Source organism: Babylonia areolata, chromosome 25 (genome assembly GCF_041734735.1).
Source record: "Babylonia areolata isolate BAREFJ2019XMU chromosome 25, ASM4173473v1, whole genome shotgun sequence".
In the NCBI taxonomy this organism is placed as follows: domain Eukaryota; kingdom Metazoa; phylum Mollusca; class Gastropoda; order Neogastropoda; family Buccinidae; genus Babylonia; species Babylonia areolata.
In genome coordinates, this window is record NC_134900.1 from 7,531,751 (window position 1) to 7,547,457 (window position 15,707).

Below are 15,707 nucleotides of genomic sequence, written 5' to 3' on the forward strand. Positions count from 1 at the left end.
TCCTGCCATCTCATGCCACCACCTCTCTCTCCACCTTTGCTCTCAACAGTCTACCTTACATGCCTCTCACTCGGGGGTCTCACCGAGACGCCCACACACACATCTGGGTTACTCCTTTTATCCTTCAGCAGTGTGTGTACAACTGAATATCACACCACCACTTACGTCATACAACATTTCCATTTTCAAACATGAAACGGTCATAAAACTGTTGTACACAAAGTCTCTATATAAAATCTACATGCATTTATATCTGCTTCAACATGACATCAGCATCAAATCTTAATATTCATATTTGATAATATTAAAGGCACTACTTATTTTCAATCTTATAAATTAAAAATGTATAGACTTTCTCTATTATCCTGAGGTGGGAGAAATATAACATTCCAACTGGCAATGTTCAGTTTCCTAGTAACTGTCCAACCACCTGAACACATTACCTCATTCACCTTGGTGCCTGAGAACCTACCCCTTTCTCACACTGTTCCTGGACGTGTTGCTGCTCCAGGCATTACCCAGGTGATGGGCCATGGAGTCTACTCTGGCTCTGGGCTTGACTGGCTGCTCAGCCATCTCCACAATTTGGAGTACTCTAATTATCCTGCCGTCTTAAGTTCCAGTCCTCGAAGTGTGGACACATTTCTGGAATCTATTTACCATAGCCTAACCGGCTCCCTGCAAGGTTCAAAACTTGTCTAAAGCATATTCAGCAGTTCTCTACTCCCTTGACACAGTTCTTACAAACTATTCATCGTAAAAGTACTAAATAGAAAATATATGTTTCTTGTAATTTCAAAGAATAGAATTTATCAAAATGCACTGGAACTGTTGTTGGTAAGCATGTATAATATCTTTCTCACATTTTTCTTGCCCGTTTCTTTATTCTATGTGCGCGCTTGCACACACACACACACACACACACACACACACACACACACACACACACACACACACACACATATGTACACACACACACACACTCACATGCACGCACACACACACACACACTCAAGAGCTGTGGGAGTATGTGGTTGGCAACGAAAACAATGTTCTGTGTTGATGTCATGTTTGTGTGGTGTAACTGTACATAGGCAAGAAGAAGGCTAAAGGTTGCATCATATAAAATGGCTACCACCTCATGACAACATGTTTGCATGTTTAAGCAGAAAGAAGTACCAATCATTAAATGTGGTAGATTACACAGAGTATCAAACAGAAAGAAATTCACACAGAAATGTGTACATTGTGATTTGTAAGTGGGACAAACATATTCTATGATATGAAAAAAGTACTTTTCTTACCACAGATTACTTCCACAAAAAGGTGGTGGCCTTTGCAGTCAGCACACATCAAGACAAACATAGTATATGTTGGTAACTGCATGCAAAACAGATCATTCAAAAGGGTAAAACATGCCATGTTTCCAGAATAAATGCCAAACCAGTGTATAATCTAACTGGTATAATACAATATCACAAATTAAAAAACCCAAAACATCAGAATAAGGACTGGCAAAAAACAATATCAACAACAAAAGACACACAAGCTCACATTCATATGTGTATATGCACACAAAACATACACTCACAAAGACATGGTATTATATAAACACACTTTTTTTCATACATAGACACAAATACATGTATGTGAAGAATAATAAATTATTAATAAAGTGCTGACTCTTGGCACACTACAGATCTATGTATATGAATATTAAATACAATGGACACAAAGTGTGTAGAAGAATCCTTTACCACATACACACTGTTTCTTATAAATGCCCACACTCTCATGGTCCATCACTTCACAAATCTTGTGATTTGTTTTGGGTTAAATGACTAGAAATTTAAAAAAAAAAAAAAAAATGTTAACAAAAAACCCCGTAAGAGAACACATGTCAATATTTGCAGGCTGAATGGAATACAGTTTTGAACAATATATTCCACTCAATAAGAATGTAAGATTTAGAGCGTCTTTCAACTTTTTTTTTGGGGGGGGGGATCAAAACACAAACATACAGTATCCATAATTCCTTCAAAACATTGGACGAATATACTATCATATGCCACCAGGTTTTCACAGATGTGACCAAACAAAATTCCAAACCTTTCTAAGACCATACTGAACATTTGTGAACAAAACATAAAGCCTGATTGAATCAAACTTTATCAGACAAAAAATGAAAGATTTCAGAAAGACACACAAAAAATTAGTTTTGATGTGCAACATTTTGTTTTGAAGTCTGCTGTGATCTTTTAGAGTGCATTCCCTTGTTTTGCACAACACTCAGTGACCCCAAAAACGAAAGTGACTGACTTCCAATAAAAGTGAAAGAAGCAGAAACGACATGGATAAGCAATGCCTCTGTTTTAGCCACCTTCGTTCAAGGAACCGTTATGATGAAGTGTATATACCGCATGCAAGTTACCTATATCAGCGATACAAAACATTTTTAAAAAAACCTAAAAACAAAAACTTATATTACTCTTGAGCAAGTGTACTGGCAACTCAAATCAATATTTTTTTTTGTTAGACTTGGACAAAAAAGAGAAAAGAAAAAAGAAGCCGAAAGGCTTATAAACGTCCCAAAATCTGAACTGAACACAACTGAAAACACGCACAGCATTGGCAAGACATAACAGGATTTGCCAGCCCTAGTCTGTCGGTAAAAACTTTACATTGTTGTGTGTGTGTGTGTGTGTGTGTGTGTGTGTGTTTTAATACTTTACCTTCCCGTGTTTAATTAAAATCAGTACAGTAAGGTAATCATTCTTTCTACATATTTAGAATTTGTTTTCTTCCTCTCCACCCCCACCCCGCAACTCCCCAGACTCCCTACACCTAACACACCCTCTTCTCATCATCTAAGACACCACCACTCCAACACTTCCCAGCAATTAGTCAACATTGCCATTAATGACTGGTGTAGGTGGTGATATTGACAGTACAAGATTGACATTTTAGGTCACTCCAAAGGACATGTTTGTTGTTCTGGCGAGTAAAACTGCATACTTATCAACACGCAGGCGTGAGATTCCATGTAACTTCATTGTCAAAAGACTAATTAACTCTTGACATGCTGGTGGGTAGATTTTCAAGCTGACTCAGCAAAGGCTGGGGTACAGTCACTGCACTGCCTGGCAGGCTATTCCAGATGGGGAAAAAAAAAAAACCGAGAAAAAGTTGCCACTAACACTGAACCTGTGGCAGTTTTTCTGGAGCTTCAGTATGTTTTATGCAGGGAAACTTTGGCAGCTTGATGTCATGGAAACCTTGGAGGTACTTGTACACCTCAATTATGCCCTGTCAGCAGTGTTGATGCTCTAAGCTTGGCAGCCTCAAGGTCCTCAGTCTCTTCTGAATGGTTGTCCTTCAGGGATGCCGTCAGATTTGTTGCTTGGCACTGCACATTCTCATTCTCGCTGCACAAGGTTTTCTGCTGTGGCTGCTAGACACAATGGCCATGTTCCAGCAGTAGGCAGACAAGGGCCATGTAAAGCTGAACAAAGGTCTGTTGTGACAAGCAGTTGAAGGGCCTGCGGATAAGACCAACAGTCCTGTCAGCTGTTGTTGTTGATTGTGCAACCTGCTCCCTGAAGGATATAAGTAGCTGTTGATCAGCACTCCAAAGTCCCTCTCTATTTCACTGTCTGCCAGAGTCAGCTGTGATTTACTTCTTATGCCATAACTTGCCTCAGATTTCTTCCCTGCCAGCTTGAGAACACGGCACTTCTATGGATGGAATCTGAGCTGCAGTTTGTAGCTGGTTCAAATCATCCTGCAGGTCTTGAGAGCCCTGGTCTGAGTCAGTCCTGGGATAGAGCTTTGTGTCATCAGCTAACATCATTGCTTTTCGTAAGTGTGGACTTGTGAACAGGATGAAGAGGACAAAACCAAGAATGCTGTCTTGAGGAGTTCCACTTGTCATGTCTGCATCGTATAATGTGCCTTTGAGGTAGATAATAGAGATTTGGAGGTTTTTTCATGATCAGTACGGTACCGAAAATTTGACTGATGCAGGCACATGAATGCAGCATATTGTGGGTCAAGGAAGCATGTTACACACTCCCTTGAAAAATATTTGGGTCAGTAGTAATTCGATTTGTGCCCTTGGCTGAAGGTCAAGTTGTTCAGGTCTTGGTTTTGTCAAGTTTTTAAGTTTTTGTTGTTTGAGAGTTTTGGAAATGTGAGTTGTACGATATATATATGTATATATATATATATATATATATATATATATATAAAAGCTTCAGTGCAGTGGAGAACTTTTTGGTCATCAACTGATCAGTATGATTATATCCAAGCATGCCCTTGGATGCTATGAAGCTTACATACAAGCATTAGAATATACCATCTGAAGTCTTCTCTGGCATCAATCCAGTGAGAGCACATGATGTTAAGTTCTGCATGCTCAAGCAGGCATAAAGTTTGTTTCAAAAGAGAAATGAAGCGGGTGGACTGATTCATACATGCAGCACCTCATCTGCTGACCATTCCTGGTGCCTGACCTACAGATAAACCCTAGGCCCAGGCCCAGAGCATGCCCAGAGCACTGGTTAAAACTAGATTGGTGGCAGAGCAGCCTCAAATAGTTAATGGAATCTCTTGCATACTTGCATGTAGTGGGGTGGGGGCAGAGTGGGGAGAGTTTCTGTTGTTGTTTCTTTCTTTTTATTGTTTGTTTTTATTCTGGACAAAACATGTACGACAACACAGTCTTCGTGTAAGAGGTGATATTTTCTCTCCACTGCTCACAACACTTGGGTGAAAGAACTTAACAGAAAAAAAAAGATTCTTTCATTCTTGAGGCAGAGAAAGAGAGGGAGAAGCACTTCTCATTTAGAACTGCCAACATTTGAGGAAACATCTGCAGAATCTTCAGCAGTAGAGCTGAACAAAGCTTGTTTTGAGGGTTCTGCTAATCTGTTCCAATAGCTGATGAGAGGGCACCAGGGAATTGTGGGTTTATCATGTTGTGCACACTTCTTAAAAAGTAAAAATGGGTAGAATATATATCTGACTAATGTGGTTCCAAATTGCTAAGAGAGAAAAGGAGTTAGGGAGAGAAAGAAAGAGATTTGGGAGCAGAAAGAGAGATGAGAGTAAAAATAACAGTAAGGGGTTGTTCCAACAGACTCACGCCAAAATTAGTGGCACAATTGTTTCACAACAAACACACAACACTTTGCCAAGTGCTTCACAACAAGGCACTTTAATGATTTCACACAGTTACGATAAACTGGTCCAGGAGGAAACATGTACATCTGATAAATATTTACACAAAGAGAAAAGAGAGATCAAGAGACATGCACAGACTGAAAGAGGAACAGTTTTTGTTTTGTTTTGTGTTAGCCCATCTCCTGCATCAGGAGGCACCATAGCAGAACTGCTAAGACATTAGACTTCAGATCCTGTGACCCATTTCAGCAAGGTGTTGTGTCCTTGAGAAAGGCACTTTACTCTGATATTTCTCACTCCACCCAGGTGTATTTGGGTACCTGACTTTGGCTGGCAAAGGTAAAATTAGCAGATGGAGAAGACTGGGCTCGACCTTCCACTGCCCAGCCCTGGACACAGTGAACATGGATCCACTACCCCTGTAGCCATTAACAGCCCTTGGAATCTTTGATCTGAACTTTCTGTATCATCACAGCAACATTTTCTTCACATCCTGCACCCCCCCACACAGTGTGATTCTGCTACTGCCCAAGCGCCAGCAGTCCACGGTTCAGGTTGCCATGAGGTAACCCACCAGAGGAGACTCCTGCCAAGTCCGTTCAGTTCTGTCCAGTGTTGCCTGTCTTGTCTTTTTCTTCTTCTTCTGTGTTCGTGGGCTGCAGCTCCCATGTTCATTCATATGTATACGAGGGGGCTTTTACATGTATGACTGTTTTTACCCTGCTGTCTAGGCAGCCATACTCTGTTTTTGGGGGTGTGCATGCTGGGTATGTTCTTGTTTCCATAACCCACTGAACGATGACATGGATTACAGGATCTTTAATGTGCGTATTTGATCTTCTGCTTGCATATACACACGAAGGGGGTTCAGGTACAAGCAGGTCTGCACATATGCTGACCTGGGAGATTGGAAAAATCTCCACCATTTACCCACCAGGTGCTGTTACCAAGATTTGAATCTGGGCCTCTCAGATTGAAAGTCCAGCACTTTAACAACTCGGCTGTTGCGCGCGTCCTATCAAAGACACCTTTACTTAGCCGCTCCCCACCCCCCCCCCCACACCTGATCCCACTGAGGAGTCATGGAGACAAATTCAGTGGAGACTGCCATCATATCCCTCCAGCAGCAGTCCTCATGAACTTTAAAGGTTAAAGGTTCCATAGCCATGTACAGCCATGAGGGCAGTAAATTCATATTGACTGTGTCTTGGGCTCAGCATAGGAAGGCAGTGAATTCATACTGACTGTGTCTTGGGCTCAGCATAGGAAGGCAGTGAATTGATATTGACTGTGTCTTGGGCTCAGCATAAGAAGACAGTGAATTCATATTGACTGTGTCTTGGGCTCAGCATAAGAAGGCAGTGAATTCATATTGACTGTGTCTGGGGCTCAGCATAGGAAGGCAGTGAATTCACACCGACTGTGTCTTGGGCTCAGCATAGGAAGGCAGTGAATTCATATTGACTGTGTCTGAGGCTCAGCATAGGAAGGCACAGACAATCCTCTCCTTCACTGCTTTTAACCTTCCTCCACTGACATCTGGGTGGAGTGAGAAAAATCAGAATAAAGTGCCTGTCCCTGAGGACACAACACCATGCTAATCAGGGGCCTTGAACACTGGATCAGACATTCAACATAAGTGACACTGCCACTGTGCATCCTTGCCAGCACCAAATGTTTTGACACAAGGTTACAGCAGTCACATCAATCTTGAAGTTCAGAAAAGTTTGCATTTGAGGTCATCATAAGAGCAGAGTCCAAAGAGCTGCAGAATTACAAATTTCTTGATGATGGATGAGAAGAATGATTCTGGGAAGGAGATGGGTGAAAGCTGGAGACCACATGGCAGGGCTGTTACCTGGACTGGTTTGGTGATGGTGGAAAACTTGAGGTGGTGATGATGCATTGTGACAGACACACCAGTGGTGCTGAAAATGGTTGTTATGTAGTTCTGTTGTTGGAATATGGCACTCCATGCATCGACATTCACAAAAATTCAACAAACTGGATCAGGTTTTTTTTTGTTTTTTGTTTTGTGTGTGTGTGTGTGTGTGTGTGTGTGAGTGAGTGAGTGTGTGTGATCCACTTGTCATACACAGCAGTTAAAAGAGAGAAGTAAAAAAAGAAAAGAGGAGGAACTGTTTTCCAGTTCCTGCTACACACACACACACACACACACACATGCATGCATGCACACACATGCACACAGATACACAGAATACTTTCCAGTCCCTGCTACACACACACTTTCACTGACACAAATCATTTCATTGCTGTTTTGAGTTGTGCAGATACAAAAAAGAAAAAAAGAAAGGAGGTGGAAAAAGATGTAGGTAGTCATGTTTTGCGACAGGCCAGCTGTGGCAAAGAATCTGCAGTATGATTGTGCAGGTGGGTTGTTGTTGTCGTCGTTGTTTTTCAGTTCAACATGTATTTACAATTCTGATGTCACATTACCGGTACAGTTATGATGGCAAAGAGCCTCAATAACTACAAATAGTAAAAACTATTCACGTGTAATCAAGCTGTCTATACATGTGTTATCAAGCTAGATCAACACACTGGGTAACACACTGTTAGTGTTACTCTGACTTGTTCAATTATTACAGTTCTGCATATAAATAATGGATAATAAATCACACTGTTTAGGAACAACTAATCACATTTTAAGCACACTATTAGGGAACATTAATTAACACATATCAAAGAATAAAATGGAACATTAATTAACACATATCAAAGAATAAAAGGAATGCTGATTACATATAATTTTTTTCCCACTCCAGGCAGAAACTGCAAGGAAGCTGAGACATGTTTTGCAATGAGAATGCTCACAGTGCTATTCCTATTGTTTCATTGATCACACACATACATGAAGATGCAGAAAAATATGTGTCACTAAATGCTGGACAGACTGAATATTCACAGTCAGTAGATAAAAAAAAAAAAAAAAAACGAAGAAGAGAAATAACGAAAAAACAACAACAATTGAACAGAACATTTGTGTTGAAAAAAAAAAATCTTTGAAAACAAAATTATCATTTTATGTTACAAAACAACCCAATTATCCTATCCAGAGAAACAGGCATGTCATTCATTTGAGCATGTCTTTAAAATATTAGGGAAAGATAGAATAATTATTAAGGTATTTAGGAAGATAATTACTGTTTCTGTATTTGCTGTAATCCCATGACATGGAAGGAAAATTCCTTCAATACACATACACATTAACTGACACATAACTTCCTTTCTCTGGGGAGTGAGGAGAGGTGTGTAGGGAGAGCGGGGTGATGGTTAATGGTATCACTACAGTATAGGGACATCACAGGAAGGTGACAAGTCAAATTTTAAATATGCCACATTAAATGTAAATTACTTGTGATGAGTGACTTCCACGCCCACTGACATCAATGTCAATGGTCACTTGTCACTACCTCATTAGTCAAGCCCTCGCTGGTTACCTCTTCATTGGTTTCCTCATTGGTTGCTCCCTCATTGGCCTCCTCATTGGTCACCACCTCATTTGTCACCTCATTGGCCACCTCATTGGTCACCTCATTGGTTACCTCCTCATACCCTGGAGGGGGCTGGGAGTACTTGTCGTACTGCTCGTAATAGAAAGGGAGAGCGCCGCCCTCACCTTGCGCCCCCTCCTCCCCCTCCCCCTGGTAATAGGGGTTATCTCTCCCTCTGCCTGCAGAGTGGGTTCCCCTGATGGCTGAGGCACCCACGTGGCCAGCAGGAAACCCGTCCCACCTGTCCCAGTTCTCTTCGTTGTCGTCGTCGTAGTCGTCATTATTGTTGTTGTTTCCCTGCTGGGTGGAGAGGGGGGGAGGAGGTTGTGGGAGGGGTTGGCTGAGGTCCGGCATGACATAGGAGGCAGCGTCCATGGTGAAGAAGAGACCGTTGATGGTGGTCATGGGGTGGATGATGGTGCCAGGCGCCGACACCAGGGGCACGTTGGGCAGGAAGAGTTCCTCCAGTCTGTCCACGGAATACACTTCTGGACACAGAAACAGGGGGACAGCAAACAGCAGGCTGTTTCAATGTTCACTCAGTGTATAGCAGTGCCAGGTAGACTTGAAGGACTCATTTTCCTGCATAGGCAATTGGAAACCCTGCCCACCCCCCACCCCTCCACACACGCATGCACGCATGTCTGCAAATGCATGCTGCAAATGTGCACAGACAAAACACACACACATACACACTGACACCCACCCACATACACACACACCCACAAGTGTACATGCATGCGTGCACATGTACTTGGACACACACACACACACACACACACACACACACACACACACACACACACACTCACTCACTCACTAACACACTCAGGATTAAAAGAAAAATAACTGCATGAAGAACATACATTGCAAAAGCCTGGAAGTAGCTTTTAATAAAACAATTATCAGTAAATATTCATTGTAGTTTATATCATTATTCAGAATAAACAACATTGGAAAAAAACAAAACTATGTGAAGTAATGCAGTGGTCAGCATCACAGGCAGGTGATTGAGAGGCTGTGGGAACAATCCCCACCACAGACCACATTGTCACTGAGATGTTTCTTCTTGTTACCCGGCTAAGGTCATTGTGCTGTGGGAACAATCCCCACCACAGACCACATTGTCACTGAGATGTTTCTTGTTGTTACACGGTTAAGGTCATTGTGCTGTGGGAACAATCCCCACCACATACCACATTGTCACTGAGATGTTTCTTGTTGTTATACGGTTAAGGTCATTGAAGGGGCCCTTTGTGGGATAAATCCCCACCACAGACCACATTGGTCACTGAGATGTTTCTTGTTGTTACCCGGCTACTGGCATTGGTGCTGTGGAACAATCCCACCACAGACCACATTGTCACTGAGATTGTTTTTCTTGTTGTTACCCTGGCTCAGTCATTGGTGCCTGGCTCAGTCATCTTTGGGAACAATCCCCACCACAGACCACATTGTCACTGAGATGTTTCTTGTTGTTACCTGGCTAAGGTCATTGTGCTGTGGGATCCACTGAGAAGACTGGGACCATTGACAAGCATCATCAACTTCAGGGCAGCATTTATACAGAGTTCCATACAAATTCCCCAAACAACACAGATGACTGTCATGAAATGAAAATTGTAAACCTTAAAAATAATTTGCTTAAAGTTGATACACACAGTGTATTACAAAGCTCACCATTTTTTCGCCTTCAGTTAGAATATTTTAGACGTAGATGCTGTTACCTTTGAGAAGCTTCTTGTGGTCGCTGCACTCGTGCACAGCCCCCCAGGTCCGTTGGTAGAGCCACATGAGCATGACTACGATGCCACCAAAGAGAAATGCACCGAATATCGACCATCCAATCACATATCGCACACTGAAACAGATCATATTCAACATGAAAATTTCATGATGGCACATGAATCATTCTGAACAAAATTTCCAGTTCTATTCAGTTCACCCTTGGGGAAAATGGTATGATGTCACAAAATGACCCCTTTGATTACAAAGTGATTTTTCCCACAGACTCTGTAGTTTGCCAGTGCACAAATAAGCCATGATAGTATTGCTGTAATTGTTATCACTCTTAACATTCATGAACCTTCACTGAATGAATATTAATATATCAAACTTTCTCTAAATAAAGAAAGGAATGTTTCATTTCATAGTGCAAGTATTATTAGTAATCCACAAGTAATAAAAGAACATTTTGATTTCATGATGCAAATATTGTTCATCATTGAATAAATGAAAACAACATTGGAAATCATCAACAAACCAACCTATCTGTTGAATCAGAGAGAAAGACAATAGTGCACAAAAACAGATTATTCTTGTACAGATACGTTATTTCACAAATCTTCCATTGCTAACACAAAGTTAAAATGGGGATAACACACCTTACCTACTAACATAGCCACATGTTATTTATGATGCCATAAGTTTATAAAATTGATTTATTAAAAATCTTAAAAATAAAATAAAAAGTAGTTGTGCCCAAGGGAAGCACCAACGATGAAACGGATGTTGCAAGCCAGTAATGGATTATTTCCCTTACACTGTATCACGCATTGAGAAATCGCTGAGCAATGCCTCCCATTGTTTGATGCTGTGCGTTATAGTGTAAAAGTATTCAAATAATTAACCTCCTCATTGGTTTCACCAGCCTTTGTTATTCAGCTCTGGTGATCAAATGCTTGTTGCCTTGTCTGCACTCAGATGCTCAATTGTTATAAGCTCACAATATACCAAACTTTGTGCATATACAATATCAGGTGTGCTTTTTAAAAAAAAATTTATTGTTGTTGTTTTAGTTGGGTTTTTTTTTTTTTTCATTTTGAGCAAGCAAATAATTATATGAAAACCAACACACACACACACACACAGTTACAAGATTTTTTCCCCAGTGCAATTGTTGATGCATGTCATTTGTCAGTGCCTTGGTAATCCACAGAGCATTCAATTAAAGCAATTCCCACAACGTGTAAAAACAAAAGTTTTAAAGAAGGGCTGAACATACTAAACACCGCACTTCAAAACTAGGTGTGAAAAGCAGACACATGACGCACTCATTGCCAGGCGCCGCCACACAGCAGTGTTGCCTGTCTCTCTCCCCACAGCAGCCAGCAACACAGTGAAAGTGAGTCACTGTGAATCCCTTGTCTTTGTCGTCTGCTCTGCAGCACACTTCACCAAACTGACTGCTTTCCGTTGCTAGGATTGAAAAAAAAAAAAAAAAAAAAAAAAATGTTAAGTGTTCTTTTCATACACGTATAGTTTATTTCTCATTATCCCCAACCTGAGTCATTCCTTGTTTGATTTTCAAGTTATTTCATCATTAAGAGTAAATGATTTAATAGATAGCACTCTTATTGAATATATTTTATTGAAGTCTAACAAGCTCACACTCTGCTTTCTTGTCGTTCTCCTGCACACTGGCCATGGTATCCCCAAACTCTACACTGGCCATGGTATCCCCTACACTGGCCATGGTATCCCCAAACTCTACACTGGCCATGGTATCCCCAAACTCTACACTGGCCATGGTATCCCCTACACTGGCCATGGTATCCCCAAACTCTACACTGGCCATGGTATCCCCAAACTCTACACTGGCCATGGTATCCCCTACACTGGCCATGGTATCCCCAAACTCTACACTGACCATGGAATCCCCAAACTCTACACTGGCCATGGTATCCCCTACACTGGCCATGGTATCCCCAAACTCTACACTGGCCATGGTATCCCCAAACTCTACACTGGCCATGGTATCCCCTACACTGGCCATGGTATCCCCAAACTCTACACTGGCCATGGAATCCCCAAACTCTACACTGGCCATGGTATCCCCTACACTGGCCATGGTATCCCCAAACTCTACACTGGCCATGGTATCCCCAAAATCTACACTGGCCATGGTATCCCCTACACTGGCCATGGTATCCCCAAACTCTACACTGGCCATGGTATCCCCAAAATCTACACTGGCCATGGTATCCCCAAACTCTACACTGAACAAGACTTGTATGTGACTCATTCGGCTAATGTGCTTCATTCTTTCATTTTCCATTTTACTTTTCCGTTGTTTGTTTGTGTGTGTGTGTGTGTGTGTGTGTGTGTGTGTGTGTGTGTGCTTCAAGTGTATGTGTTTCTTGGTGTATTTCAATGCATGTTATTTGTGTTCTGACTGATGTGTGTGCGTAGTTAATCTGATGATATAAAATGTTTGTGATGTTAGAAAGCACTACAGAAATAATGCTGTTATTATTATTATTATTATTATTATCATAAATTGATACTTACAGCCCTCTATGCTGGGTGAAGTGCTGCTACTGTCATCACATTTGTAGCCACCTGCTGACACTGAAACAGGTAGGCCTACCAGTTAAAAACTATTGCTGAGTGATAATACAGCAGTTGTAACTAATGTGCTGATGATTAAATTATGACTGTGTATCCCTCTTTGTATGCTTGTGTATGTGTTGTGTATGTGAGTAAATGTATCATTTTGGGAAAACAAAAACAAAGCACTTTCACATGGCACAGAGCCAACTGGAATTTTTAATTTGTTGAAACACCGCTTTTCCCTATCTCTGGCCTGAACGCACAGATCCCCTTCACACACACACACACACACACACACACAACATTAAGAGAGCGAGACAAGACGCTTTCTTTAAAACGGAGGGAGAGGGAGGTGTTATATAACCAGTCATACACACTCATATATCGTAAGCCTACAGCAGTGTGACGGAAAAGGCGGAAAATCAGTAAAAGTCATGTTCGCTGATTTTTATGCTTAGCCGACGGTATGAACCATCTCATTTCCTAACTTGTGACACTGAGGGCAGACATTTGAGTGCAGCAACAGTTCGGCAAATCCCAAACTCGGAACTGTCTATTATCACTGAGAGCTGCACGTGAGACACGTTCAGTTCAAAGAGTCAGGGTGGGATATGCCACTTCCACAATCGTTACTGGGTGTGGCTGTCTTTACGTTGTCCGAGCGAAATCGAACTTCAAATAAAAGCTAAACCTGCAGCTTACCTGCGTTTACCAAACAAGTGATACATGTCACCAAAACTATCGTTTTTTCGTCGTCTGTCATCGTCGTTCGCTCATCGGTCGTGTAAGGTTCCTTCCACCATCCGTACAGGCACGGGGGAGTACAGAGAATGTCCTACCTGCTAATGATGTGTTGACACAAAGCTGTCAGCTTTATCTATTGATCAGATTGTGCCCGCCGCTGCCGCCAAGAGTGGAGTCCCTTCTTCAAGAAAGGATGCTTGCCGCAAAATGTGCGAAATCGTTGAATGTATATCTGAGATGGCCAACATCTGCTTGCTTTCACGTTCAGGCTCACAGCGCCAGTCTTTTGAATCATACAATGCTGTAGCCGGGCACGTGTTTTCAGAATTGCAAATGTTGTGCAAACAGATTTGATAACTGGAGGAACATATTGGCCAACGTATTCTCGAGCATAAAATGTTTTCTCACCTTGACAGAGCTCTTTTAAGCTTTATTTTCCAGTTCTTGATTTTTAAACTTTCATTGGCAACAGTTTTGGTTTTTCAACAAATGTCATCATTAAAAAAAATAATAATAAAAAATAGAGAGAGATTAACTGTTTCAGAACTACATTTGATTATTATTAATTTTTTTTTAAACAGATAATATTTGACTCAAGTTGACAGACAACGATGACTTTTAACTGAAAATCTAGATAGAATGTTATTCAGTTCAAGTCTGATAGTCTCAGTTGCCGCTGAATATCATTCAACCGACCGATACTCTGCAACCCCTTATAAAAATCATATACTAAAATTGAACTGACGGATATGTATATATATACAGTTGTACTGAACAGGTCATCAACTGACGTCACGGTCGCACTCGGAAACACGAAACAGTGAGCAACAAACTGAAGCCGTGAATAACAAATGGAAGTGGATGCGGTGTGTTCAGTTGGAGGGCTAACACTGAGGGACCTACAGTACTGAGGCACTTTTGGTTTCAGGGCTCGGGGGTTCCCACAGGTCAAGCTATAAGTACCTTGAACAACCACTCAGTACCCGGCCCTTCCTAATTAGTGTAAGGCGAAGCTAACGAAGTAGCCTATACTGGCCTACCTTGAACCGGCAACCACACAGGTCTACCCCTTCCAAATTCGGACCACTCTCACCTGAATAGTAACTGACTGAAATGCCAGACAACTACTGAGATATAACATGCACGACTCCCAAGCAACTGACCAAGACGATGCAAAAAATAAACGAATAAATAAATAAATAAAACAGACTGACATGAATTAAGAAATGATTCCTTCAGTGTGAAACTGATACATGAAAAGCAGGTTTTCCAACTACCCAGTACCGCGCAGTGTGTGTGTGTGTGTGTGTGTGTGTGTGTGTGTGTGTGTGTGTGTGTCGGTGTGTGTGTGTGTGTGTGTGTGTGTGTGTGTGTGTGTGTGTGTTTGTGTGACGGTGTGTGTGTGTGTGTGTGTGTGTGTCCCGGGCCACAGGCTGTGTCAGTGTCCCACAGTGTGTGTGTCAGTGTGTGTGTGTGTGTGTGTGTGTGTGTGTGTGTGTGTGTGTGTGTGTCCCGGGCCCGGCACAGGCTGTGTCAGTGTCCCACAGTGTGTGTTCAGTGTGTGTGTGTGTGTGTGTGTGTGTGTCCCGGGCCCGGCACAGGCTGTGTCAGTGTCCCACAGTGTGTGTTCAGTGTGTGTGTGTGTGTGTGTGTGTGTGTGTGTGTGTGTGTGTGTGTGTGTGTGTCCGGGGCCACAGGCCGTGTCAGTGTCCCACAGTGTGTGTTCAGTGTGTGTGTGTGTGTCACTGAGTGTGTGTGTGTGTGTCACTGAGTGTGTGTGTGTGTGTGTGTGTGTGTGTGTGTGTGTGTGTGTGTCCCGGGCCACAGGCTGTGTGTCCCACAGTGTGTGTGTCACTGTGTGTACCCGCGTCCCACCGTGACAGTGACGGTCCTGTTTGTCAGTCGCACTGAGTACAGTAGCCTACGTACGTGCCA

General features: G+C 42.0%; 1 protein-coding gene across 2 annotated transcripts; it reads right to left on the reverse strand.

Moving 5' to 3' along the window:
* Positions 1–5,202: 5,202 nt before the first annotated feature.
* Positions 5,203–13,928, reverse strand: LOC143299894 (uncharacterized). Of its 2 annotated transcripts, none has more exons than XM_076613390.1 (5): positions 13,868–13,928; positions 12,987–13,046; positions 11,750–11,894; positions 10,424–10,557; positions 5,203–9,184 (listed from the first exon to the last, which is right to left on the reverse strand). In XM_076613390.1, exons 4-5 carry the CDS (start codon positions 10,494–10,496, stop codon positions 8,595–8,597), a joined length of 663 nt encoding a protein of 220 aa, XP_076469505.1. In that variant the 5' UTR covers positions 10,497–10,557; positions 11,750–11,894; positions 12,987–13,046; positions 13,868–13,928; the 3' UTR covers positions 5,203–8,594. The 2 variants fall into 2 exon arrangements, with proteins under 2 accessions (XP_076469505.1, XP_076469504.1); XM_076613389.1 differs by lacking the exon at positions 13,868–13,928 and adding an exon at positions 13,731–13,861.
* Positions 13,929–15,707: the final 1,779 nt, after the last annotated feature.

What these genes read in the sequence shown, in the direction of transcription:
- LOC143299894 (XM_076613389.1), bottom strand. Translation starts at nt 13,791, where the DNA reads ATGACAGACGACGAAAAAACGATAGTTTTGGTGACATGTATCACTTGT. An exon ending in GTGGCGGCGCCTGGCAATGA is followed by an intron (nt 10,558 to 11,749) that starts GTGCGTCATGTG and finishes GATCTGTTTCAG; the next exon opens with TGTGCGATATGTGATTGGAT. An exon ending in CCACAAGAAGCTTCTCAAAG is followed by an intron (nt 9,185 to 10,423) that starts GTAACAGCATCT and finishes TTCTGTGTCCAG; the next exon opens with AAGTGTATTCCGTGGACAGA.